The sequence below is a fragment of the Varanus komodoensis genome, unplaced genomic scaffold (genome assembly GCF_004798865.1).
Source record: "Varanus komodoensis strain SLA01 unplaced genomic scaffold, ASM479886v1 scaffold22, whole genome shotgun sequence".
In the NCBI taxonomy this organism is placed as follows: domain Eukaryota; kingdom Metazoa; phylum Chordata; class Lepidosauria; order Squamata; family Varanidae; genus Varanus; species Varanus komodoensis.
This window is the reverse complement of record NW_025335606.1, coordinates 7,335,650-7,361,910: the sequence shown is the minus strand read 5'-3', so window position 1 is coordinate 7,361,910 and position 26,261 is coordinate 7,335,650. Positions and strand designations below refer to the sequence as shown.

The window sequence follows — 26,261 nt, the reverse complement described above, 5'->3', positions numbered from 1 at the left end:
CAGGAATGGAACTCATTTTTAACCCAGTGAGTACCTGTATTCCTTCTAGAAAAGATTGTAATCCTATTTCCTTGAAGAGTCAGAGGTCCTAAACCAATTTAATTTGACAGGTTTAGTTATTTGTCCAAGGCCTTGACTGATTAAAGTGAAATGTGAATATTGTAGGATTGACAGAATTTGAAATGTTGAAGGAACTACAAGGCTTGTTGTTAGAGGACTCATTGCAAATTACCCAGTCTCAGCAAAAAAAGTTGTTTGGCAAGCATTGCAACAGTGTGTTTAGAGGGGCTTATGCAAATAACTGCAACTTGCCTGGTTTGCAGGATAATCACTTGATAGATCTATGCTGTCAAGTTTTTAACAGATCCAGTCCTTGATAGAAGCCAATCTTGATGGTTCCTTTGGGATAAGCATGGGTTAGTCCATCTGCTTCTAGCTGTATGCGGAGGAGGACCCTGTACAGGAGGACCCTGTACGTTTAGCAGGGATTAGGTGCAAGAGGAACCTCCGTATAGACAAAAGGGTATAGCAGGAGAAGGAGGCCCATTGCAGAAGGATTCTTTGTAAGGCTAAGGCTGATTATGAGCTGGGACTTGCAAAGAATATTAGGAGCAACAAAAAGGGTTATCAACATGTAAATAGCAAGAGGAAGGGGGGAGAGGCAGTGCAACCACTTAATGAGGAAGGGGATTCAGTGACTGATGTGAGGGAACAGGCACAGATGACAGACCAAAAGTAGAGGGTAACTGTTGGTAGGGAATCATCGGGATGGCGGTCAGTGACAAGTGGGGTCCCTCAAGGTTGTGTCCTGGGACCGATCCTGTTCAATCCTTTCATCAATGACCTGGAAGAAGGGGCGCCAAGTCTGCTTATCAAGTTCACAGATAATACTGAAATGGGGGCAGTGGCCACAACAGGGGCAGGTACTCCGGATCCAAAAGGATCTGGACAGGCTATGGAAGTGGGTGGGGGGGCAACAGGATGGCATTCAATGTGAATAAGTGCAAGGTCTTGAACTTGGGCATAGGAATAGGTGTCATAGTACAGGTTAGGGGACAAGTGGCTTGAGAGCAGCACTTGTGAAAAGGACCTCGGGTGCTGGTCGACTGCAGGCTAAATATGAGTCAGCAGAGTGACACCGTGGTCAAGAGGGTGAATGCCACCCTTGCTTGCATAGCCAGAAGCATGGCTTCTAGATTGAGAGAGGTATTATTGCCATGCTAAATGACCCTGGTGCACCTGCAGCGGGAGTATTGTGTTCAGTTCTGGGGTCCTCATTACAAGAGGGATGTAGCAAGGTTGGAATCAGTGCAGCAAAGGGCCACTAGGATGGTGGCTGTTTGCAGGGGAAGCCATATGAAGAGAGAGACTGAGGGAACTGGGTCTTTTCAGCCTGAAGAAGAAGAGACTCGGTGGGGATCTGTTGGTAACATACAGGTATGTGAGAGGGTGTCACACGGAGATGGGTAGAGGCCTGTTTTCCCCTTGGAGGAGGGCCAAACGTGTTCCAATGGAGCAAAGCTCAGGGAACCAACGTTGGATTCCAGGAATTACTTCCTGATAGGACCCCCCGGGTGTGGAAGGGGCCTCCAGGGGAGGTGGTTGAAGCTCCATCGGTGAAGGTGTTCAAGGATAGGCTGGACATGCACATGGTAGGCATGTCATGAGCAGAGCTGGGGATCAGACTAGATGGCCTGGGAGACCACTGTTTTCTGTTTCTTTTTAACGCTATCCCATGCACACTTAACCTGGGAGTAGGCCTCTTTGATAGAGTCCAGGTCCTCGGAACCTTTAGGATGAAACTTGCATTGTACTCATTATCGCCGCCGCTGCCCTATCATTGCACAGGAGTGAAAGGCAGTGCATATATTTTTGAAGAACAGTGTTTATGCTCCTCTCGTTCTATCCCGTATCGCTCACTCGAAGCTTTACAAAATGCAAGAAAACAGATCTCTGTCACAGAAGAAACACAACTTAAAAGTTCTGAGAAAAAAACAGTGGACTGATAAGTAAGGGGAAAAAAACCGGAGCGCACCTTTGCACGTGAGCAAGGCGGTCGCAGTCAAGATTTCACGGGGGCGGGGCGGGGAAGGAGCCTCCCGCCCACGCCTCCCCGCCTCTCGTGTCATGGCGCCTTCGCCGAGCCGCTCCCTTCCCGTGACGTCACGTCGCAGCCCGCGTCTCCCATTGGAGCGCGTTGAATGACGACAGTCCTTTCCGGAAACGGAGCTTTCTCCCCCTCCTCGCGCCTGGGCTCGTCGAGACGTTGGCGATTCGCGCCGGTAAGCCGGTGGTCGCGGGGCCTTGTCTGGGGAGCGCGCAGGTGGACAGGTAAAGCGGGGCGGGGGCGCTTTGTTTTCTTTCCCTCTTTTTCCATGCCTCTTCACCGCTCCCTAATGGTGAGATGAAAGCAATTGCTCATTTCTGTGTGTGTGTTGTGTGTATATATTGACGAACGTTTTGTTGAAACTAATAGGAAAAACAAATGTTGTGTACAGTCCTTTTAATGACTCCGGTGGAGAAATGTTCTGTCATTTAAAATAATGGATAGGGAGGACAGCACTCGTTTGTTCTGTGAGACTAAGCTGAGCTCTTTCTCCTACCCCTTTTCCATTAATGGTGGGAAGCTTCTCAGGATAACCAGTGAGGTAAAATAAAAAATGAGGGTGCGGTCCTGTGCATTCTGGCTGGGGAGGGTAGGGTTTTCTTTCTGTCTAAAAATGTATAAAAGGCCACCTTTAATTGATTGACTCGGGATGTCCTATACATGCTTGGATGGGAAAAGAAAATACCTATGACTCCCAGTATTCCCCAGCCAGTATGGATGTCTGGGAAATGCTGGGAATTGTGGGATGCTCTTTTCTGTCCATACATGTATTAGATTGCACTCTAAAGCACCTGTCTATCTAGGTAAATGAGGGATTCCAGGTATCATAGATAAGTTTTTGGCTGGCTATATCAGATTCTCTACATGTCACTAATTAAGACTGTAATCCTATACTCATTTACCTAGAAGGAAGCTCTGAATTGAGTGGGTTCAATGACTAGAACTGATGTGTTCGGGTGCTGTCTTGGCACACTTGGAACTAAGCCCTGTTGAACAAAGAGGGGCCTGTTTAGCTGCGTATTTCTAACCAGTTTTTCTGGGAAAGGAATTTAGAGTTGCTTCTAAAACAGAAAGTTTGGTTATCTAGATAAAGCGCCAAGTAAACAGGAATAGGATCTGGCTGTAAATAATTGAATGTATTGCTCCAGAGCTCTAAAAGGCATTGTTCTCAACAAAATAAAACAGGCACATTGCAGCTCTTTGTAACAGCACCTACATGTGTCTCAAAATCCCATGAACAAAAACTGAAAGGTAATGTCTGCATACACCAGTTGCTGAGGAGCTTGGGCAGGCAGAACTCTTCTGCTCATCCTGCTTGAATGACCCTTTGAGTAGCTGGTTTGCCACCATGTGAACGGAGTGCTGGACTAGATGGACCCTTGGTTTCATCCAGCATGACTTCTTACGTTCTTAATTCTTCTGGAAAGCTTTGATCACCAGCTCTGTAATGAAGTTAAATTATATTGTGTAGACTGAACACTAACAACTCAACTGCTCAATTTTGAACCTAGGCAAGAGCAGCACTGGTCTCTGCCCTTCAGTCCATAGTACATACTCAACAAATCAATACTTAACAATATTTTATGCCATGATTGTTGTTACTTGCTCTCAAGTTTTCTCCAACTTCTGGTGACTCTATGAAGGAATGCCCTCCAAAATATCCTGCCCTTGATAGACCCACTCAGCTCTTGTAAACTCAAAGGTGTGGTTACTTTTTGAGCCTTGCCAATATAAAATTGTAATTTAAACTGTGGTTTTGTTATCTTGGTACCTATCTGCAGCCTGGTTTTGTTATGTCTTGCCTTCACCTCTTTAGCATCCACAAAACATCTCTCCACTTGTTTATTCAACATCTAATGTATTATCAAAAGATTGCTTTTTCAGTAGCAGATTCAGAAATTGCTCTGAAATGTCTTGGATGCTACCCTGGTAAACATACTCCAAAGAGGTGAAAGTGGCTGTGTTTAAACTGAGTTGTTATTTAGGGGCACAGGCAGTCTACCTGGCCAGGCCATTGCATGGGTTCGTTAAAGGGGTCATTAACCCACGCTGCCATTTCCCCAGCAACCCCTCCCTCCCTGTCCCTTGCAATGCTGCATTACAGTGTTAGAGCCATTTGCTTAGGAGGGAGGGAAGAGTAGTCAGCTCAGCTTATGCTGGGTGGACAAGTTCAACACTTGCCCTTGCTTTTTTGTTCATTTTGAGAAGCAAACGGAATTCATTTTAGGGGTATTGATGTATACAAATGACAGCATATTATTTTTAAATTAAAATTGCTTTCAAAGTGAGAACGACTGAGACAGCAGTCATCTCAACTACAGCATTTTGTCCTTTAAAGCTGAAATCTTATGCATGCTCAAGTAAATGTCATCTTTGTTGCCTGTAGTGGGACTAAGAAAAATGTGTAGCTCATGTGAATGCCTCTTCATTCACCAGCATTGTGCAAAGGAAATTTAACTTGAACCAGATTCCTGTTCTGAAATCCTGATGATATATTTATAGATTTCTACACTTTCCCCAATCTGCTCATTTTGTAAATGAAAACCCTCTGTTTCGCTTTCCTACTTTTCCTCTTCTGTTCTATATTGCCTTGTAACAAAAATCAATTGTCAAGTGAAAAGAATGCAGCACTCACAGACTTGCTGTGTTGGTCCAAATTGTGTTGATCACATGGCTTGATCCAACACATGTTTACTTGGAAGTCTGTCCTGCTGAGTTCTGGTGAGGCTTGATGCCAGCTCTCTGTGCTTAGGACCACAGTTTCAAGGTTTCCAACCAATCACAGTTATATTGCTGTAATTTGATTTTAAGTATTTTCATTTGTTTGTATTTTGATTCTCCTGTCTTTATGGTTTACCATTCGGGAATAACTTTTTTTCCTTTTTAGATGTAGAATACTTTGTACATTTTGTCAGTGTTGCATAGACCACTGAATGTATTAAATTGTGACTGCTTTATGTTGTCATATTTAGGTTTTCAGCACATTCCTGTCACAGAACCTGAAAGAACCATGGTGTGCATTCCCTGTATCGTCATTCCTGTTCTGCTGTGGGTCTATAAAAGGTTCCTTGAGCCGTATCTCTATCCCATCATCTCTCCATTCATCAAGCGTCTTTGGCCCAAGAAAGCAGTGCAGGAAGTTCCACAGCAAGACCAAAAGGGTAGTGCTGCAAATAGAAGTGAGACCGAGCACGAGAGCTCCACAGACGACTCTGAGCATTCTAAAGTAAGCCTCAGTTCAATAAAATGGGGGAAAGCCCTGTTTGGAATGAAGCACAAGCTAATCACATTGCTTTGGCAGTGGAAAACATTTCAAAGTCACTAGATGCTCTCATGTGACCTTAGACCTGATAGAGCTGCTGATCTGTTTTGCATTCTGTAGCTATGTGTTCCCAGGGGTGTGATTCTCTGTTCTAGAACAGTCACTCCTTTTGAAGCCAATTTGGAAATATGCTCTGGTTTTGCTCTGGTGTTTTTTAAATCGGGGGTGGGTCTCTGTAGGGATTTTCTGTGGGCAATCTTTAGTCTTTGCTCTAATGCTGTAATACCATGCATGCTTAAATATGAATAAGCTCCATTCAACACAGCAGGGAATTAACTCTATGAAAACATGCATGATTTTACTCCTCTTGAGACATCAGACAACTCCAACTGGAAATGAAGCATGGGTGAAGGCAAACTGGGGATGGAGAGACAAGCCCCCCTCCCCAGTTGAAAAGAAGGCATTTGAGGGGCTTTTGCTTCCACACTGTGAATATAATAGTAGTATCTGGTGCTTCCTTTAAACTTTCCCAAATTTTTACACATCACCTGGGGTGTGAGGGCTGTTCCCTTCATGCTTTGCTTGTGGGTTTTATATTAACTTCCAGTATGGCAGGCAGTGAGCGTGTTCGTTCCAGTTGCTGAGATGCATGAGCGGAAGCATGCAGGTGAACTCTTGAATTGTGGGGTTCCCATCAGGGCCCCTGGGAACAAAATGCTAGATTAGATTAGGTGGACCTTTGGTTGGATCTAATTCATATGCCTTCTGCTGGAAACAGGTTGCTGAGAGAGATGGTCCCAAAGCCCGATGAAGCAGGGCTCTTGCACTGTTAACAGATTACCTTTCAGTTTTTCCCCACATGCAACCCCCTGGTCTTACTTGACTTTCTTTCTTGTCCTGTCATGCTGTGAAGCACAGCTGGTGGGGCTGGTAGCAAGTCGTGCTGGGCTGCTCTCAAGATTCACGTTCATCCTCTTTGATCTGCCAGCACTATAGGGCTGCAGAAAAGTGCTTTAGGGTACACCCCCATGAATGCTGAGACAGAAAGAAGTCCTACAACACCCTGCATTCCCCAGTACTGGCTCAGAAAGGACAGGACTCAAAAAGGACTAAATAACTGATGTATGCATATCTGGATACTGTAGTTCCAGTCAACGTTGTCCCCTAGGATGTGAGTGTGAACGAGTAGGAGATGACTAGCAATGGTGACTAGTTAGCACAGCGCATGGTTTATTAGTATGGTCTTCTTGACAGACGATCAAGTGGTTCCTACTTCACCGTAGTTTCCATCTTCCCTGCTCCTCTCACTGCTGGTACATATCCCATTAGGCACCTAAAATCCGGTCTCGAGGTGTATCCCTCCCTGTCCGTGTCGCCTGTCTCTTCTTACTGGTCCACACGCAGGGGATGGCTGGCTGGAGCAGCTTCTGCAGATGCCACTATTCCCAGTCAAGACAGCTCTGGTTGTACAGCAGGACCATGGAAACCAGGATCCTTGATTCAGGCAGCACAACAAGCCATGGTGGTTCAGAGAAATCATACAACATAGTTTTGAAAGAGTATGATAGTCTTTAGACAGGAAATAACTATGACTGGTTCAGACAACATGACAGACCAACAGTGGTAAGAAACCACCATGACTTGTGCTGTCTGAACCCAGCTTTTTCCATGGAATGTTCCAATGATCTGAATGTGTAATTAATGGCATTTCCCCCCTCTGTTTTTCAGACCAAAAGTAATGGCATCGCAAATGGGTTTTCTGGCAGTGCACCTATGGAAATCTCTGACAAAAAGACTGATTAAGTGAACCTGCTGGTATAGTAAATGGACTGATAATGCTGTGCCCATTTGAAAATTTCACTGCACTTTTATCAAAATGGAAACTTGGAATATGTATATATATAAATGCACATGCAGCTAGGGAGATTTGAGGCAGTTCTGCCTGTATAGGTGAAAAGAAATTAATATATTGTCTTGTTCTTCTTGACATTCATGGCCAGAATGTACAGCGCATCCAATAGCGCTAGAGATACTAGGCGCCATGTTTTATTAACACTTTTATTGCTAGACTTGCAACTTGTTTCAAAAACTTTCCTTGAACTCTGCTTTTTATGACTATTATACTTGTTTTTAAAAAGCAGGAGTTTATATGCACAGTATCTGAAAAGAGCAGCTTTATAAATACCCTTGATCTAATAATAAATATTGGTAGTAGCAACTCACTTTTCTTAAAGTCACCTTACAAAACTATGCTGTGAATTGTTTGAAGATGTTTCAGGGTAAAGCAAACTTGGTGTGAGCAGATACTACTCTTTGAGGAGATGATCCTCTGGATATAAGGGGGAAATGGCCCTATTTTCTGTGCTGTTGAGTTTTTGATTGAGGCCAGGTACTTCACCCTTTTGAAGACCAAAAAGGGAGAAAATAAAAAAAATAAAACCGCATAACACCTGCATGCAAGCTGTTACATGTTTGTGAGCAACAGCAGCATAAAATTCAGCATAACTCCAGAGTAAATCAAGGTTTTCTTGTATATTAACAAGCTGACATTCTTAATAAAAGATGTTTGAACAGGAGTGGGTTTGTTTTTCCCCTGTGTTTTTAGATTGGAGTCTTGAGAATGGAAGACGAGGGCATAATGACTTTAGTCAATCAAGCAAAAGACATGAATTACAACTATTTCTTGTATGTAGTATAAACCCAAGGAAAAAATAATAGTTCTGCTACCAGAGAGGATAATGGGATTTGGATGAACTCTTCCTAAAGTGCTTCCTGCCAAAGGCCACGTGGCTCCCTTGAACTTTTTGAGTCTGGGCGAGCTGAAGATGGCTCAGGTCTGAAGACAACGTTGCATCAAATTTATACACCAGCTCATTGTCAACATTTTTAAAGAAGTGGTGTTTCTACAACTTCATCCAAAGCTGCAGTTAGTGTTTCCCCTTTCTGCATATATTTACATGTGATTATATAATTCAGTACTTTTCTCAGGAGAATTCTGTTTATAGCCAGAGGGCATTTTGATTATCCCATTTATCTGATTATTCCATTAGAGGGAGTTATTTTTCATTGCTTGTTCTAATTTAATTTTCCCTTACTGCAGCCATTTCAGTTAATAGAAACTTGAAGCAGTGTAAGCTACTGAGTGTAAAGGACATAAGAATTTATGATGTTGATGACCCAAATGACGTACTTTACCAAATAAGATTGGTGACCCATCTTAACACTTAATCAGAACCGTTCCGTCTCTATTGCAGGGAAACTACCTAAGGCATAAATACCCGGTTGGAGCATCTGTAGGGATGATGCAGACAAAACAAAGCAGTCAACCGCTCTTCACTTGCAGAAACATGGATCCAAATAAAATTAACGTTAAGCCTGCAACAGGCTTCTAGATTCTTATATGGGGAAACATCTGTTCACTGCTGCATATAACATATTGTTCAATTGGTAATTAAAAGTTAGTGGTGTTAGAGATAGAGAATATCTTTATTGGGGTCTGATCTTCCTGAGACCTCTGGGGTCACCATAATAGTATGGGAACAAGCTGGGTTGCAGAGGCATCCCCAGGGGCAAGACACTACATAGACCACACGTCTGAAAGCCACACATCTGAAAGCTCTTTGGAAACGGCTGGCTGTGTCATTTGCAGTGAGGATGGGGAATGGATGGCCTGCAGATGCTCTGACCTGTAACCCCCCTTAGCCCAAGCCAGCACAGGCAACAGTAAGCAATGGTGGGAACTATAGTCGCAACATCTGGCAGCCACATGTTCCCCGTCCCTGTTTTAAAGCCATTGTGTTGCACTCACGTTCTTGTTGGGGCAGATCCCTCAAAGGATAACTGCTTTAGGTTCCTCCATCTTCTGCAGTGTGATGGATGGCAGCATGGGGTAGAGACCCTTTTGGAAGTGGTGTTAAAATTGTGGAACTCCTTGCCAGGGCTGTTCATTGCAGAACTCTGCCCTTATTTTGACACTGCAGAATGCCTTTGAGGTTCCAGTGCTATATGCATTTGGTGGAAAAGCAGAATGCAAATTATCATAGTCAGTGGGGCTGTTTATTTAACATATTTAACGGTATTCTTGTCCCAAAAGAAAGCCTGGAAATATATAAATAATATAATGGGTATTATCTATTTCCCATCTTTCCTCCTCCAAGGAACCCAGGGCAGCTGACAGAGTCATTGTCCATTCCATCTGCACAACACCCCTGTGAGGTAGGTTAGACTGAGTCACCCAGGAAGGTTCAGGGTCAAGTGGATACTAGGGACTAGAATCCTCTTTCCAGATTCAAAGTCGAAGAGGAAAGGTGGGATACAAGTGCAATAACAAGCAAACAAGTAAATAAAATAATTTTTTGTTAAAGAATTAGGAAAAAATGACACTCCTGAAATGCAGTTTGAAAGGGTGTCCTCCCTCCTCCTCCTCCTCCTCCTCCAAGGGCAGCCGTTTACGAATGCGAAACATCGCCTCCCCGCTAATTGCGCAGATCTAGGACTCAAAGGACTACCTTTCCCGGCAGGCACTTCAGAAGGGCAAGGAAAACGGAAAGCGGAGGGAGGGAGAGAAAAACAGCGTGGTCACATGACCTCTTCGGACCCGCCCCCTCCCCTCTCAGGATGGTGAAGAGGGAGGGATGTTGTGAGGACGTGGAAGGTTGGAGCCCGTGGGGCGTGCTGCTGGAGGGGTGAAGGCGGGGGCGCGCGCGCGCGCGCACAAGAGCGAACGGGCGGGTGAGCCAGTCTGTCGCGGCTGCGCGCGGAAGGTCCTTGAGGCGCTCCCGCGCGTCAGTCCTCCCTTCCCCCGGGGAGCCGGGAGCCGGGTGAGTCGCTGCCCCGCCCCGCCCCGCTCCCCCCCCCGCTCCTTCGCGGCGCCCGGCGGGTCGCCCCGGGCTGCCTCGCGTCTTTCCGGCTGAGCCTGCGGGAAGAGGGGCGCGGGGAGTCGGTAAGCGTGCCGCCGGGAGGCTGGAGCATGAGGGGCGCCGCGAGGGTGGCTGGGCAGGGGTACTGCGGGAGGAGAGGGGCTCGTGGGAACCGTGGCCGTGCGAGGCCGGGCGGGTGAGGTGAGGGAGAGCCCTTCGGCTCTCGGCGGCTCCGAAATTAAATAGTAAGTGCAGGGGCAGCGTCGCATGGTGGTCGGAGACTCGGGAGATCTGGTCTCGGGACCCCGCTTGGCCACGGAACTCAGTGGATGACTTGGGGGCAGTCAGAGGACCCCCCCCCCGCCTCACAGCGTTGTTGTGAGGATTAAAGGGAGAGGAGGATTATGTGAGCTCCCTTGGGTTCCCTGCTGGAAAAAGGGAAGGAGTATCATCGGAAGAACCAATAAGGCCACCTAACGCTCCCCACTAACATAGAGGAGATGTGGAGTGTCACACTGGGGAGTGGTGTGGTGTGTCAGTCAGAGTGTTGGACTGGGACTGGGGATGCCTGAGCTGCAGCCCTCCCTCTGGTTGAAACTCACTGGCTGATCTTGGCCCGTCATGGACTCCCAGTCCAGCCTACCTCATAAGGTTGTTAGGAGGATAGCATGAAAAGGAGTAGGCCCATATAAGCTGCCTTGATTCCTTGCAAGAAAGACAGTGTGACATAACTATACTAAGTGGGAGGTGTGTGCTCATGGGGCAGTGCCAGTGTCCCGTATATGCAGTGTCTGCACGCTTTGCAGCATGCACAATATTTCCTGCTTTGACCTCTGAGTCCTATGCAAGTGCTTATTTGAGGTAAGACAACCACATCCACCATGAGGTAAGTATCAGGGTGCTTGCAGAGGGCTTCTAGTATTACTGGTCAAAGGGCAGGTCTGTCTTTTCTGCAAAGGTTTTCTTTTCTCTGAAGGAAGAAGAGGGAAAAAGCAATGTGGGGATAGGAGGCTTGCAGACAATCATGCTTTTTGGGTACCCACTTCTTGCGAAGAACATTGAGTAGATCGAGCCCATCCAGAAAATAACAGCCACAATGACGAGGAGTTTGGTCTGGAAACAGGAAGAACAGTTGTGAAAGTTGGTGCGTTTAGCTTGAAGAAGAAAATATGATGGGGAGATATGACAGCAGTCTTCACATATCTGAAAGGCTGTCATGCAGAAGTTGGAGCAGACTTGTTCTCTGTAGCTCCAGAGCAGGATGAGAACAAACAGATGGATCTTTCAGGAAACAGATATCTGCTAAACTTTAGGAGAAACCTCCTAACAGTGAGAACTGTGCAGCAGTGGAGCTGTTTGCTTTGAGAGGTGGTGGGTTCTTCTTTGCTGGAAATATTTAAGCAGGGGCTGGATGGCCAGCTGACAGGGATGATGGAGCTACACCCTGCTATGCAGGGTGATCTCTGAGATAGATCTCCTCCGGTGCTATGATTCTGATTCTTTCAGTTGACCCAGCATAACATTCTGTGTTTGTGGAAAAAGGATTGCCTCAAAGCACCTTTACTCTCGGGAAGGTTGATAGAGGCCTGTATCCTGCATGAATTAATCTGGACTTAGTAGCCACTGATTTTGTACTTACTTACAGTGGCGTGTCTCTCTTAGTTCCATTAAGCTTTCTTTGTAAGAGGTGGTAATCCACTTTTATAACCACCCCAGCTGGGTATATGACAAAGATGTTTAAGTGAACCTATGAGAATCTACGACAATTGATACTGATTGTATACTTCATTGGAGTAGGTGGTAGAATAGAATTGTTGTATCCCTCTTGTGCTTATACTATATTGGACCGAAATGGGTAGTGTTAATAATGAATCTCAATGAGTTAGTATGTATGTTTATATCTGATAACTAGTTTTGAACTTGTTATTTTTTCAAGGGTAAATTTCTGTATGCAAGAGTAGGTATGGAACATCTTATTGGATGTCACCCTAGAATGAGTTCATCAGCTACTAAAATGCATAATTTTTATTGCTATAATCAGTTCCCAGCATTAGGAAGCATGTTGTGTACATGGTGCCATAATACTATATTTATGTACCAAAATAACACAAGGTCAAGAATAGGTAGACTGCCTCCTGTGTAAAATGGCCTTACATCCATTGTAGGAAAAACAATGGAAAGGCTCATAATAGAGAGACATCTAGTGATGCTAGATAGGGAAGGGAGGCTGGCAGCCACACAACACGGCTTCTGCAAAAACAGGTCCTGCCAGACAAACCTTGTGGAATTCTATGACAAGGTTTCGAGATGGCTGGATGGAGGGGATGCGGTGGATGTGGTATACGTGGATTTCAGCAAGGCCTTTGACAAAGTGTCCCATGATATCCTGGTGGAGAAACTGAGGAGTTTGGGGATAGACCAAAGCACTGTCTGATGGATTAGGGCATGGTTGACTGACTGAAAGCAGAAGGTAACCATTAGCGGGGAATCATCAGGATGGCAGCCAGTGACAAGCAGGGTCCCCCAGGGCTCTGTTCTTGGAGCAAACCTGTTTAATCTCTCGCCGTATGAGGCAAGACTGAGGGAACTGGGTCTCTTCGGCCTGGAGAAGAGGAGACTCTGAGGGGATCTGTTGGCAACATAGAGCTATGTGAGGGGATGTCACACGGAGGTGGGTAGGGACCTGTTCTCCCCTGCAGAGGAAGGCAGGACGCACTCCAATGGAGCAAAGCTCAGGGAACCAAGGTTGCATTTAGATGCCAGGAAGTAGTTCCTGACAGTCAGGACCCCGAGGGTGTGGAATGGGCTTCACCCATTGGTGAGGGTGTTCAGAGATAGGCTGGACATGCACATGATGGGCATGTTGTGAGCGGAGCTGGCTGGAGCCGGGGGTCAGACTAGATGGCCCGAGAGTCCCCTTCCAGTTAGCTCTGTTTTTATGTTTGTAAAACTCACAAATCAAGCAAATTCACGTATTGCCTGACCTCACACATTTGTTCTGTTTCTGTTAATAATGAAATGAGGGAAGAATTATGCAGGGAACTAAAGCTCTCCACCAGAAAACCTTCTGCTCAATAGTTTTTTGAGCTTTTGCTACTATAGGCTTGAAAACAACTGAGAAACCTTATGGGCAAGAAGCTTGCTTATAGAAGCAAGAGCTGTGATACTCTAGATGCCAAATTTTGTAACCTGTATTGCACTTCATTTGTGCTGCACTGGTCAGCATTAAGCTGAGATCTTGTAACACTGACTTCAGTTTGCTTAGAGGCTCAATTTCAAAGTGATGGGTTTAATCTTTTAAAGCCGTTCATGACTCCAGAATGGGATACCTGAAGGACCGTTCCTGCCTGCTAATGAGAGCATAAGAGCCATGCTGAATCAAGACAGAGGCTCATCGGATCCAGCATTCTGTTCACGCAGTGGCCAATCAGCTGCCCACCGGACGCTCCAAAGGAAGACAGGAATGCAGCGATGCCTGCCTGCCTGCCTATGTTCCTCAGTGGCTGGTGTGCAAGGCACATTGTCTTTGATACTGGGAATAGCACGTAGCCTTTGGGACTTGTAATTAGCGAGAGGCTTCTCCTTCACGAGTTTGCCCAGTTCCCTTTTAAAGTTGTTATTGATGGCCATCACTGCATCTTGCGGAAATGAATTCCATGGTAAAATTGTGCCCTATGCTTCCTTTTACCTTCCTGTATTCCCCTCCAGTCAGCTTCATGAGGTAACCCTCAGTTCTAGTATGTGAGAAAGGAAGTAAAATGTCTCCCTATCCTCTTTTGCCACACTGCACGTAATTCTGTTCACCTCTACAATGTTGTCTTTGCTCACCTTTTTTCTAAGTTAAATAATGCCACCTTTTGTAGCAATTCCTCAGTGCAGAGTTGCTCTAACTCCTTGAAAGTTTAAGTTGCCCTTCTCACTTTCTCCAGTTCAGTAATACGCTTTTTAGGTGAGATGACCAGAACAGTCGTCTAAGTGTCTAACTGTCATCACAGGATTCTAAGAGTGGATGCTCCCAAGATTTATATAGGGTGTGTATGATATTGGCCTGTCCTGTCCTTTCCTTGTAACACTAGCATGGAGTTTGCCTTTTTTTAGTGCAGCTACATACTGGGTTGACATTTTCCTCAAGCTGTATGACCATCCGTACCAAAGGGCTTTTAATTAAGAGCCAGGCTGGATGCCCTTGCCATCTGAGATGTGAGAGAGAGCTTCAAAAGAAGGGGCTTCATGGCTGCACCATGGCTGTGGGGCTCCTCACACCAGGGAGGTCAACCTGGAGCTTGATGTCATTTTGGCGCTAGGCAAAGAAGCTTCCACGGGCTTTGTAACCCTTTATCTGTTGCTTTCACGCCACTTGGTATTTGTGTGAATTAGGCCTGATTTCCTTTCCAGGGCTATTATATATTGTGGTCTTTTAATGTTTTTGTTTTAATTCATTTTAATGTGTTTTTAATTCTTTTTGTAACTCATTCTGGGAACCTACTGAATGGTGGCTATAAAACCCATAAAAGCAGATCTGTGAGCACAAGCATTGCTATGTCTCCTTCTGTGCTTCCCCTGTGTATATTCAAATATCATTCTAGTCTTAGGAGGGTCAGGCTGGTTTATCAGTGTTCCTGCTGCTTTTTAATCTGTTTGGAGTGAGCTCACAGAAGGACAGAACAGATTTGCACTGGGCCTAATTTTGTTTGAGTGTATAATGATATCTGAGTGCATATTAGTGAGTAGATTAGCATCTTCTTGCTTGCAATATCTGAAACACAAATTTTCCCCTTAAAAATCATTCCTGTGGATTCTCTAAATAGTATGATATGTTGGATTAACTATCCCATCCTTCCTCTGCTGTGCTGATGTGAAGGGCAGTGGGTACTATAGCTTAAGCACATATGTCCGAGTAAGATGTGGCTGTTTCTATGGTTCCCTTGGGTTGGGGTCTGCTCTTTAATCTGCATTCCACGTCAACTTACAGAGCTGCTGCGCTAGTAAGAACAGGGAAAGAACTTTGCTCTGGCTTCAGTGTACACTGGGCTGTGTGTCTATCCAAGCAGTAATAGTGTCCTTTGTCAGTCAAAAATTCATCTCTATTGAAACTCAATATAAACAGTAATTCATATACAGAAGAGATGAAAAGATGGCAGACTCCTCCGAAGAAGAACCCTATGAGGGAGAGCCTGCAGCATTGGAAAGTGAAGTGAACGCTCCTCTGAAAGCACTTGGAAGCAGTAAAGCAACTGGAGTAGACAAGACAGCAACAGAGCTGTTGCAGGCTGCTGAGATGGTATTGGTTCAAAGCCCAACAAGAATACAGCAGGACCCCCATATCCATTGGCTCAGTTACCACATTTTCAGTAAACCACAGTTGGCCTCAGCCCGAAAGAGAAGTCACAAAGTGCTTCCTGTTAGCGAAAATTATTGATTTAATAGGGAAAGAAAAAGATCATATGCTGAGGTAAGAGCAAATGAAATTGTGAGGAAAGAAGTTTATATATGGTAGAATATAGCGTTTGCTATTATCTGCGGTTTCAGGAATCCGCTGGGGTGCTTGGAACCAATCCACACAAATATGGGTTCTTGCTGTATGCTGATAAACATGGAACACAAAATAATGGCGCTCAGACTGGAGTTATTCAGTATGCATGCCAACGTCCAAGAAAGGAGATGCAGCAGGGTGCAGCAACTGTAGGGGCATTGCATTAGTTTCCCATGCAAACGAAGTGATGCATAAGGTGTTACAATGAAAATTTTTACCCAATATTATGTGAGAAATGCCTGGTGTTCAAGCTGGATTCCCCCCCGCCCCGGCCCCCACAAAAAAAGACTCAAGATCATATGACAAATATATGTTGGGCACTAGAGCACACCAAAAAATTTTGGAAGATCAATCTATAGATTACAGAAAAGCCTTTGACTGCATGGATCTTGAGAAACTATGGATGATTCTGAAATAAATGTGGATGCCTCAACACTTGATAATCCTGATATCTAACCTGCATCATGGAGAGGAAGTCAGTATTAAAACAGAACGAGGAGTGAGAAAAGGCTTTTCTGCAGGCAAAGGCATCTGACAAGGGCTTATTTTATCTATCCAATTTGTACACAGGAACGTGTCTTAAGGAAAGTGGATTAGGATCAAAGGAAAGATTGAAAACAGGTGGGAGATGTACCAGTCATTTAAAAAATGCAAATGAGACCATATTACTGGTAGAAAGCAGCAATGAATTGAAAACTCTTGATGAAACTGAAAGAAGTACAAAAGCAGTGCTGCAGCTGAATATTAAGAAAAAAATCATGTTGACAGAAGAATTATAGAACGTTACTGTTAATAGTGAAGAAATCAAAATTGTGGAAGATTTCACATACCTCAGTATATGTCAGTCATCAGTTCAAAGGGAGACTGCATCCAAGTAATTGAAGAAAACTAAGACTTGGAAGGACAGCACTGAAGGAACTAGAAAAGATCATCAAGTGTAAGGATGTTTTACCAGAAATGAAGGTCAAGATCTTCCAAACCCTTGTGTTACTAATTGCTGTGTATCGGGGGCAGAGGAGAAAGGCAACAGGAAGAAAATGCATTCGAAGCATAGTGCTGAAGGGAAGCTTTGCAAATACTCTGGACTGACCGAAAGACAAGCAAGTGGGTCCTAGATCAAATCAATCCAGAGTTTTCCTGGAAGCAAAAATGCCAAGGCTGAGGCTGTCCTACTTTGGGCACATCATGAGAAGGAAGACTCCCAAATCATGCTAGGGGAAACTGAAGGAAGAGGAGGAGGAAGATGACCAAGTATGAGACTGAGTGAGCCATAAAGGAAGCCACCACCTTGAGTTCACAAGAGCTGATCAGGGCCTTTTGGACAGCAGTCATTCATAGGGTCACCCTAGGTTGGAGATGACCTCACGGCATGTGGCAACAGCATTAACCAAAACATAGGATTAAAACTTAATAATTGAAGTTAATGAATGGTTGACATCAATGTATGAAATAAGATGAAATGACATGGATTTGATGAAGTAAAAAAAATGCAATGCCAAGCCTTCAAGTTGATGTCTAGAGTAGCAATAAAGAACCGAGCCTGACGGAGGTTTCTTCCAAACTGAGGAAGAATTGGTACTATTTGGATAGAAATTCTTCCTAGTGATAGCTGATTAATTTGTGTCTTAGAGGGTAAACTAGAAGAATTTCAAATACAATATAATATAAATTAGTATAATTTTAATTATTTGAAAAGAACTCTGGTGATATTTTTGTAGTGTGTGTATTTTGGCTTTCTCTTGTGCATAGCATCTTGATAAAACAGAAAGATTAGAAGTCACCAAAAGTGTCTTGGATGTATTTACAGTTTGGCCATGGAACTCAGTCTTGAAGTTGTGCCAGACAGACTCTCAGCCTTACCAGCTTCAAAAAGAGGTTGTTGTAAGGATAAAATATAGAGTACACTCTACTTTTTTGAAGGATGAGGGGCAGTATACAATGGGATGAAAAAGGAAAGAGGAAGAGAGTATTCCATATGTTCTTTGCTACTACAGTAGACTTCCAAGAGTGGTTAGTAACTGAGGTTGCTGGAACCCTATAGCGGTACAGTTAGGAGCTGACAGCTTGTTTGTATGTTGCTTAATACACATAAAAGCTTCTGGAAAACCTGGGGTCTGGACTTCCTAAAATTGCCCTGAAATAGCAATCTTGGCAATATTAAATCATTTCGTGGTGTTGGCATTTGTGCTTTCTCTAGTATTGTAGTGTGCTAATAATATGAGCCAGCAGATGTGTTTCTGGTCACTTGCCTCCTCTATATTAACTTATTGTATACATTCCCTGCAGGGAAAGAAAACAGTTTAATTTATGTTAAATACCTTTTTCCTGAACTGTTGTATAAACCTTTTAAATACTCCATATCCTGTGCTAGGTCATAAAATATTTGCAAGCATGCTATTGTTTACAGTACAACTCAGTAATGAATAAGTAGTCCTGTGTCATTATGATTATTCAATTCACAATTTCTATTCAGGCTCTCAGTTGCCTTGAGGCTATATGTTTCCATTGTCAGTTTTGGTGTCCTGAATAAATTATTCAGCTAGTTCATTTGCAGGCAGCGGAACTAAGGGTTTATTGTCCTACACGAGCTGTTAAAATACTTGTAGAAGGGTAAAAGGCTTCGGTCTTCCCACAGGTTTTTGTGCTCTAGGTGATCTTCATAGCTCTTGCATTGGACAGAGATGATTTGCTGGTCTATATTGCTTTTGCCTCAAAAGGGTAAATGTGCTGTAACGATTCTTGAGTGCCACTGAAGGCCTTTTAATAAATATGAGCTTCTTTCATTCTTATGGCTGTGTTACTGGAGGAAGCAGAAATCATTCAACTTCACTCTTGTTTAAACACTTGAGAAAACTAGAAGTTATTTTTCCGCTTTGCAAAGCTGGTTTTACTGATCTTTCTTTAGCTGTGCTTATGAATTGCTGGTATTAAAGACATTTCTAAACAATATGCAAAAAGAAGTCTTTATAACAGAGGACGAGATTCAGATGTTGAGTCCTAGAATGAGTCTTATAATTGTGACCCTGGAATAAAGCTTTATTACATCTGCTTCCTCCCTGCTCTACTCCTTCGCTGACTGGGAATAGGATGTTGGATTTACTGTCAAATAGTGTTCAGGTCCACAAGGTGTGGAACAAGGAGACTCTCCCTGTGTGTCACACACAAAGCTTTCCTTGTTACAGGGGGTCGCTCTACTTTCTATTTTTGCAGAACCTCACCCACTAATTAATTAGGGATTCCACTCTGTTTCCCATCTTGCTGTTCTATCTGTTGCAACGCTTAATTTCGTTCTAGCGGTTATTTTGAAGTGTTACCTTTTTCATGCTCCTTCTGCTAGCTGAGAGAGGGCACTTCCCTTCCTGTAGGACATACTTTGATGTAACCTTGCCTCCTATGGAAGTGGGAATTCCTTGAGCTACTCTTCATTGACCAGAGCACCACTTTGCATTAAGTCCAACTGTCCGTTTATGTGTCCCATGTATAGTAGATAGTGTAATAGAATTGCAGTGGGGAGACGCAGGTTCAGATCACAGAAAAGTAGAGTCAGAAGGGGCCGGAGGGCCATCAGGGCCAACCCCTACTCCAAATTAAACAGTCCCTCTCAGATTGCTGTCCAGATCCTGCTTGGCTGTCCACTGGGAAACCTTGTCCCTTTGTGTGTGTCTGTACAGCTAGTCTTAACTGTCAGGAATTTTAGGAAAAAATGGAGCCAGGGGAGCCGGGGCAACCGTCTTGGTGTCTTGTAGCAAAATGGCAGCATATACAAATGAGTGACCAATAATAAGAAAAAGACTTGTACAATTTTAGTGGGTGGGAGAAAGTAGAATGTTTTTTGTGTAGGAAGCATTAACACTTTTTCTGCTGGGCGGCCCTCCATTGCTCATTCTGCTCTGCCATTTTTTAAAAATAAAATTCTTCAGCTTTTTCTATATCAGCCCTGTAGTTCCTAATCCAGGACTTCGTATGACAGACATACAGGTTTGGTGAAGACTATACTGCGAGTTCATATCTTGAGTGGCCAAGTCAATCTCAGGAGAGCATTTATATAAGATTTTCATGGTCACGTTACCAAGAAATGGAAACCAGGGTGGAGCAGTACAGACTGAAGCAGGGTTCGCAAGAGACAGGGAACCAGTTTTCTCTTCCCCCTCAATGTCCCTGAATGCATTTTCTTTGCTTCCCTTTGCCTCTATGGGAAGAGGGAATTGCGACACTTGGGGATCCTGAGCCTTCCCCCAGATGAAGGTCAAGAGGCTTCACAGCAAGACTGTGGTCTTGGGTATTTGGGGCTGTGTTCAGACCTGAGCAGCACCAAGAGCACCTGGCTCTTCCAGGCAGTCCTTTCCTGCCAGCATTCATGGACTCTGGCTTTGGGATGGGAGGTACTGATGCCAGAAAATGGCACAGATATTTTAGGAGAGTTGTTAATGCTGAGGGCATGTCAGGGTAGATTTTCTCATGTTTGCCATTAATGGCTTTTTGACTGGGGGGTGGGGACAGGGTAAGAAGATTACCATGGTCCCTTCAGCTTGTGATAGATGGCTGTGAGGAGACAGATGGCAGTGACGAGAAAACAAATTTAAGTTTTGAGATCACAGCCCAATTTTAACTTGCAGAGTTTTATGGGTGAATGTCAAAGGGATCTTGTTAAAGTTTTATGGTGCTGAGTTCTGTTTCTGCTGCAGATTGTTTCAAACTTTATTATCGATAGCTTGCAGAATAGCCCATAAAGCATCACAAAATATTGAACCTAAAGATAAGGGTAGCTTAGTGCCATGGAAAGATAAAAATAACTGAACTATAGAAAGGCTGAGGACAGATCATTTCTCAACAGAGATGCATAGAACTACTTGAACATGTTATTACTTGAACAATTTGACTATGCTAATGACAATACCAAAAGGCTGACTCCTAGAATGTCCAAGTAGGCAGATATCCAAGTTTTATTCTATCAAAGAACAAAAACTACCCAGGGTTCAAAAAACTACCCAGACAAGAGTCTTGTGGCTTCTTAATGACTAACAACTTTATTACGGCTTAAGCATTTGTGGACTACAGTCCACTTCATCAGATGCACGAAGTGTCATCCAATATTGTAAGCTTGTGTGCGTGATGTGTCTATGTGATGCACAAAATATGAAGACGTGTGTGCCTGCACACACACACACACACATATTGCAAGGGGTTGTAAACAGTGAGGCTAGAGGGAAATGGAGAAGCAGTGACTGTTCAGTCACATTGTCCAAATGCAAAAATGCAAGCAGGTAAATTCAGACATGCTGGCAGTCTGGGCGTGTGCATTGTGAGCTGTGTATTTCATCAGCTGAAAAATCCATTATGTTCTGGAAGCATGGGATGGAAGACTGCCAAGCATGTCATCATTCTACTGGACAGGCAGAGTGGTTGGAGCCATATTGTGTGCGTGCATTTTCTATTGATTACTGTAAAACAGAGTTACTCCCTTTACTTATGTAAACATGATAAACTTCTGTCCCATTGCCAAACTCCCACCTAGCCAGTGAATCCACAAAGGCACCTTTGAATCAGGAAACATGGTGGGAAATTTGACCTAATCCTGTTTCTGCTGAGAAGGCAAGAGTTTCAGATTCCACCAGGAAACAGTGACATGGGTTTAATTTTGAATGTCAGGAACTAACTTCTATGCTATTGTGGCTTGTATAGCCAGCTAGACGTAGAAACAAAGTGAGTCAGAAGGGGTGTCCTGGGCTATCTAGTCTGACCCCCGGCTCCAGCCGGCTCTGCTCATGTGATCCCCTATGCCTTTGTGTCAGGGGCAAGGAACCTTCCGAAGGTTTCTTTTCATTCTCTAGAACTATCCTTTAGTTCCCTTTGCTCTGAGCCATCCTTGGTCCAGTCTCTGAGCTATCAGCCATTTGAACTCTTAGTTTTGAGCCCCAGAGCTTCCCTGGAGTTTGAGTAGCATTTTTTAAAAAATTGCAACTATGAGTTTAATCTCCATAATAATACCAGCACACCTTGAGGGCTTGCAAAATTGGGATTGTGAAAGCTGACCTGTCTGGCAGCTTAATTCCCGCCGCGCCCCCCCCCCCCAACCATAAAGCTGCATCTGACTGCAAACAGCTCCTTGTTGTGGCAAGGCAGGAGGGAACCTTGGTGGTCCTGCAGTGTCCCCTGGGATACGGGTGGGAGGATTGAGGGGGGAGGTTGAGGCAGCCTGCCCATGAGGTGCCCAGCCATCTTTCAGGCTAATTTGAGGTAGGATGGCTTATGAAACAATGTGCATAGCTGACCACAGCATGTGTCTTGCCACCTCCTTCAAACCTTCCCATTCGTTCAGTTTGTGCAGCTTGAATGCTGAGAGTCTCATCTGTAAGAATAACCCAGGGTCTGACTGACTCTTACTGTAGCTTCTTGTGAGTGTTTCTTAGCCTGATGCTGCTCTGGTACCTATCCCATGTTTCCAGACCCAGAAACTCTGCAGTCCTGCCTTATTTGTGTAAAAGGTTTGTCTTGCATTCCCAGCAAAGTGTAACAGAGCTGAACAAAGACCTGGTTAGAGACAACTAGGTAATATCTATATTTCACACATGAAGAGCACTGAGGCTGAGACAGAACTGATTAGCACAAGGTCCATTTTGTTTTTTGCCATTTTATTTGTTATTGCTAAAATACTGGGAATTGGAAATACTTGCTAATCTAGCACAAATTACCCAAAGATGTGTCAGTAGAGCCTAATCTACAGCCCACCTTCCTTGATGGCAAAATATAAGTAAATGGAAATCAGAAGTAGGGAGTGTGGTCACATAGTGTGGAAAACACCTCAGATACAGCGCTGAATGTCTCTTAAATGACCTTCTAGCATTCCTTCCAAACTGCTAAGGAAAAGTTCATTGACATCTGGTGTCAGTGGCTTGATGGCAATGTTTGTTTTAGCATCAAAAGGCCAGGAAGCAGGATGCGTTAGTGAATAAGGAAAAGTTACTCATTAACATCCTAGCAACTCCAGATGACATGCTCCATGTGGACTGGGTCTCTATTGTATGCTGTTGTGAGAAAACTATGGAAGATTGATATTGCTGCTCAAAGAACAACATGTTTATATATCTTTCTTTCAGTTTTCACAAGACACAGTTGTGTCTGCTAAAGGAAATCTGAAATCCATTTGGCAGAACAATTTAAAACTTTAAAGGTAAGAAACTTTTGGCATATAAAAACATGAATGTTGTTGAAATATATCTTTAGCAAAGGGTTAATATGCGCACTTCCACAGTAAAAAGGAAATACGGGAGTACGAAATGTCTAACACTGTTTACAAATCAAGGACTGTGTATGAAGAAATGAATGAGATTGTAATTTACTTTGTTAATTCAAGGTGATGCATGTTTTATTTATGATGAGGTGTTTCCTTGACCATTAAGTGGTACTACAGGGGACACAGGTGTGCAAGTGACTCTCTCTGAAACTTACCTGTTCCCCTTTTTATCCTTGTCAGGGCTTTTGATTTCCCAGGAAGAATTAGTTTTGAATTAATATTTTATTAATATTTATACTGATTTTCATAATTATTAGTGTGCAGTTGCATGGAATCAATATCCAGCAAATATAAGCTGAGCTATAACCGCACATTTTGGAATTATTTGTCCAAAATTAACAATTGAACAAACTTGAACTTCTATGCTAGTATTCTGTAGTCTGCTTGTTTAAAGTTTGCTGGAATTCTCTAGCATTGCTTGCTATTTGCTGTTTGTTTTAACTTGAAAACTTGCAAACAGCTTCTGTTGCAAAATCTGGAATCTGGTTTATGAATACATAAAGAAAATATTAGAACGAGAAACCAAAATATAGGTGTGCTAGTTAAAAAGTATTGATATTATTACACTTAATATTGCAAATTAAAATGCTAACCGTTTATCATTTCTTTGTACTTTATACTTACAACAGCTCCAATAGACAGGGTAATGTTGCTCGCATTTTACAGGTAAGGAGGCTAGGTTAAGAGAAGGTGACTTTCCCAAGATGACGTAGTGGCTGGGTTCAGACAACACAGCAAGTCACTGTGTTTTACCATTGCTGGTTTGCCATTCTGTCTGAAACCAGTTATGGTATTTCACCATGGTAAATCTTATCATTAGAAAACGTAATAAGAAAATGGTTTCTCTCTACTACCATGACTTGTCCTGTTGTCTGAACCGACAATCCTCGTTTCCATGGTTCTAGTAAGCAACTACGACAGAGTTCCCTGGATGGAGTGGCAACTGTAGGATTTGCTCCAGTGATTCGGTATCTATGTGTGGCTCAGTGAGGAAGAGGCAGATGATGTAGGCAAGGCAGAATGGACTTGGGATTTAATTTCAGTTGCAGTGGCTGATGGGAGACATACCAACAGTAGGAGGACTGAGCAGGGAGGATGGAAACCATGGTGAAGTAAAGCCACTGGGTTGCTTTAAGTGTGTGAATGCAGCCAGTGGCTAAGTTTTCAGGTGATGTTCTTCCTCAGTAATCCAGAGAAAGAAACCACAGAGTTTTTTCTGGCTTGTTGAAGGAGAGACAAGCCACAGTTCCTGGTTCGAATATAATGCTAGGCAAACCATAGACAGAAGGTCTGTGGATTGTTTACTTTCTTCTGTTTGCCATGGGGATGATCCAGCTCACACCACACCCCCGCTTTTCCAGCACATACATTCTCATGAACAAGATTCATATGCATAAAGCCCACATCTCCAAATTTCAGCTATTAGAGATAAACAGGGAATGCTGTGGCTCTTAAGCCATTTGTGAGCTTCCCACATTTTCTATTGGAGACAGGATGCTGGGTACATGGAGACAAATAACCTACCTAAAGCCACAAACTGCGTACAGGGCACAGGGTGTCAAGCCTAAAATAACTAAACCACAACTTCCAAGGCATGACACATGTCACAGAAAACAAACTAGTCCATTCCCTGTCCATATAATTCCAGCCAATTCCCCTTCAGCTAATTTTGTGGTAGCCTAAGGTTGATTCTCCTGGTTTGTGTTAGATGTAGCAAGTGGCTGGGAGCAGAACTGTGTGCTTTCTGACCAGAAGTCTATGCTTGGTTTGTGCTCTGGATTTTCTATGATTATTCCAAAGCATTCTAAACTTCAGAACATTATTTCCCCTCTGCCCTTCATTCCCAAGAGAAAAAATCGTTTGTCTCGCCCTGTGCAGCAAGTGCTAATCCTCCATTTCCTTTCCTGCCTGATTAAAAAACAGGTGGCAAGACAGCAAAGAAAGGCAGCTGCTCTCTAGTCTGTTCCTCAACACCTTGTTGCAACACTCCTAGTTTGATGGGTTTTTTCTCCTCTGTAGGGGTAGGCAAGGGGGAATCATCAGGCCATAATGAAACTCCCTGCTAGTGTATTGACATGGACTTGGCTCCACACAGACCCTCAAAATAATATTTTTAAATGTTGAAAAATGGCCAGCAAGTTGCATACCAGAGTTTCTAAGATTTTTTTTTCCTTATGTCAAGAATGGTGTGTATCAGTGAACTCTCAGATAAGATCAACTCATCTGATTAGCACAATATTTTCAGTCTTCCCTTTAGATAAGCATAAATTGAAAATGAAGCTAAACATTTACCATTGCAGTCTCCCATTGTGCCAAATTTGGCCATTGATAGAGAGTATACGTCTCACACAAGGAAGACAAAGTATCCTCAGTACTATTTCTTGTCCCTAAATCTGCAAAAATGTGTAGGTTTCTTTAGTTAAGTGGTTCTTGATAAGACGTATAGGTTCTTGATTTTTGGATAAAAGATAAATTGTATGATCTCTATCTAATCTCAATTTCAACTCACACATCTCTTAAAGCCGTATTAAATTTGGAAAAAAAATGCTCTCCATATGTAGACTCAGGTAAATATAATTGACAATCAATAAACTTGAATTGTTTCCTTCTATGTGTAGGACAAGTACAACACTGATAGTGGGAAAGTCACACATTTGCTGCTGCCAGCATACCACCAACTCCATTTGGGTCGTGCCATATACGAATAGAATGCAGACATCCTGCCTGCTCATTTTATTTATTAGCAGCTCAATCCTTCACTTTAAACTTAGGAATAAGACCCTACAGGTAGTATCTTCTTGTGCCCATGGGATCCACTACTCTGATCAAGACTCTGATTTTTTTTTTTAAAAAAAACCCTTATAATTAGTGCAACAGCTTATTTCAAAATAACTTGCAGAAGGGAGCTCCACTGGTCCTGACCCAAAAATGAGGGTGGTTTTTTGTGTGTGTGGTTAGAAGCAAGAGAGCCTCTTAGTGCAAGCAGTGAGCCCTGTTCCAGCAGAGGTGGACAGGCATTACTTGTTGAGATTGATGGGACTTACTTCAGGGGACTGTGTAGAGAACCACAACCTGAAATAGAATTGAGGGCCTCATGAACTGTGTGACAGATTCTGTATGCCTGAAGGAGCTTCGGACTTGTGTTTCTCGAGCAGTAGCCCACGCATAGCAAGCGTTGCATGAAACCGTCCAGAAGGTATGGCCAA

At 43.6% G+C, this 26,261-nt stretch overlaps 2 protein-coding genes across 8 annotated transcripts in view; both read left to right on the top strand.

Annotated features, from left to right (window-relative positions):
• Positions 1 to 2,189: 2,189 nt before the first annotated feature.
• CUNH18orf32 (chromosome unknown C18orf32 homolog) lies at positions 2,190 to 7,945 on the top strand. Of its 2 annotated transcripts, none has more exons than XM_044431110.1 (3): positions 2,190 to 2,282; positions 5,080 to 5,333; positions 7,098 to 7,945. In XM_044431110.1, exons 2-3 carry the CDS (start codon positions 5,118 to 5,120, stop codon positions 7,170 to 7,172), a joined length of 291 nt encoding a protein of 96 aa, XP_044287045.1. In that variant the 5' UTR covers positions 2,190 to 2,282; positions 5,080 to 5,117; the 3' UTR covers positions 7,173 to 7,945. The 2 variants fall into 2 exon arrangements, with proteins under 2 accessions (XP_044287045.1, XP_044287044.1); XM_044431109.1 differs by having other exon boundaries at positions 2,212 to 2,331.
• A 2,167-nt stretch (positions 7,946 to 10,112) lies between these two features.
• Positions 10,113 to 26,261, top strand: part of DYM (dymeclin) — a 223,858-nt gene continuing 207,709 nt past the window's right edge. For 2 of the 6 annotated variants that reach the window (XM_044431107.1, XM_044431106.1), the window contains exons 1-2: positions 10,225 to 10,311; positions 22,859 to 22,932. The gene's annotated coding sequence lies outside the window, so the exon portion shown is untranslated. The other 4 variants (XM_044431104.1, XM_044431103.1, XM_044431105.1 and 1 more) reach the window with 4 other exon arrangements.

Excerpts from the sequence above, each read along its gene's own strand:
- CUNH18orf32 (XM_044431110.1), top strand. The coding sequence starts at position 5,118 with ATGGTGTGCATTCCCTGTATCGTCATTCCTGTTCTGCTGTGGGTCTAT. Across the intron at positions 5,334-7,097 it reads ACGACTCTGAGCATTCTAAA|ACCAAAAGTAATGGCATCGC; the intron begins GTAAGCCTCAGT and ends TCTGTTTTTCAG.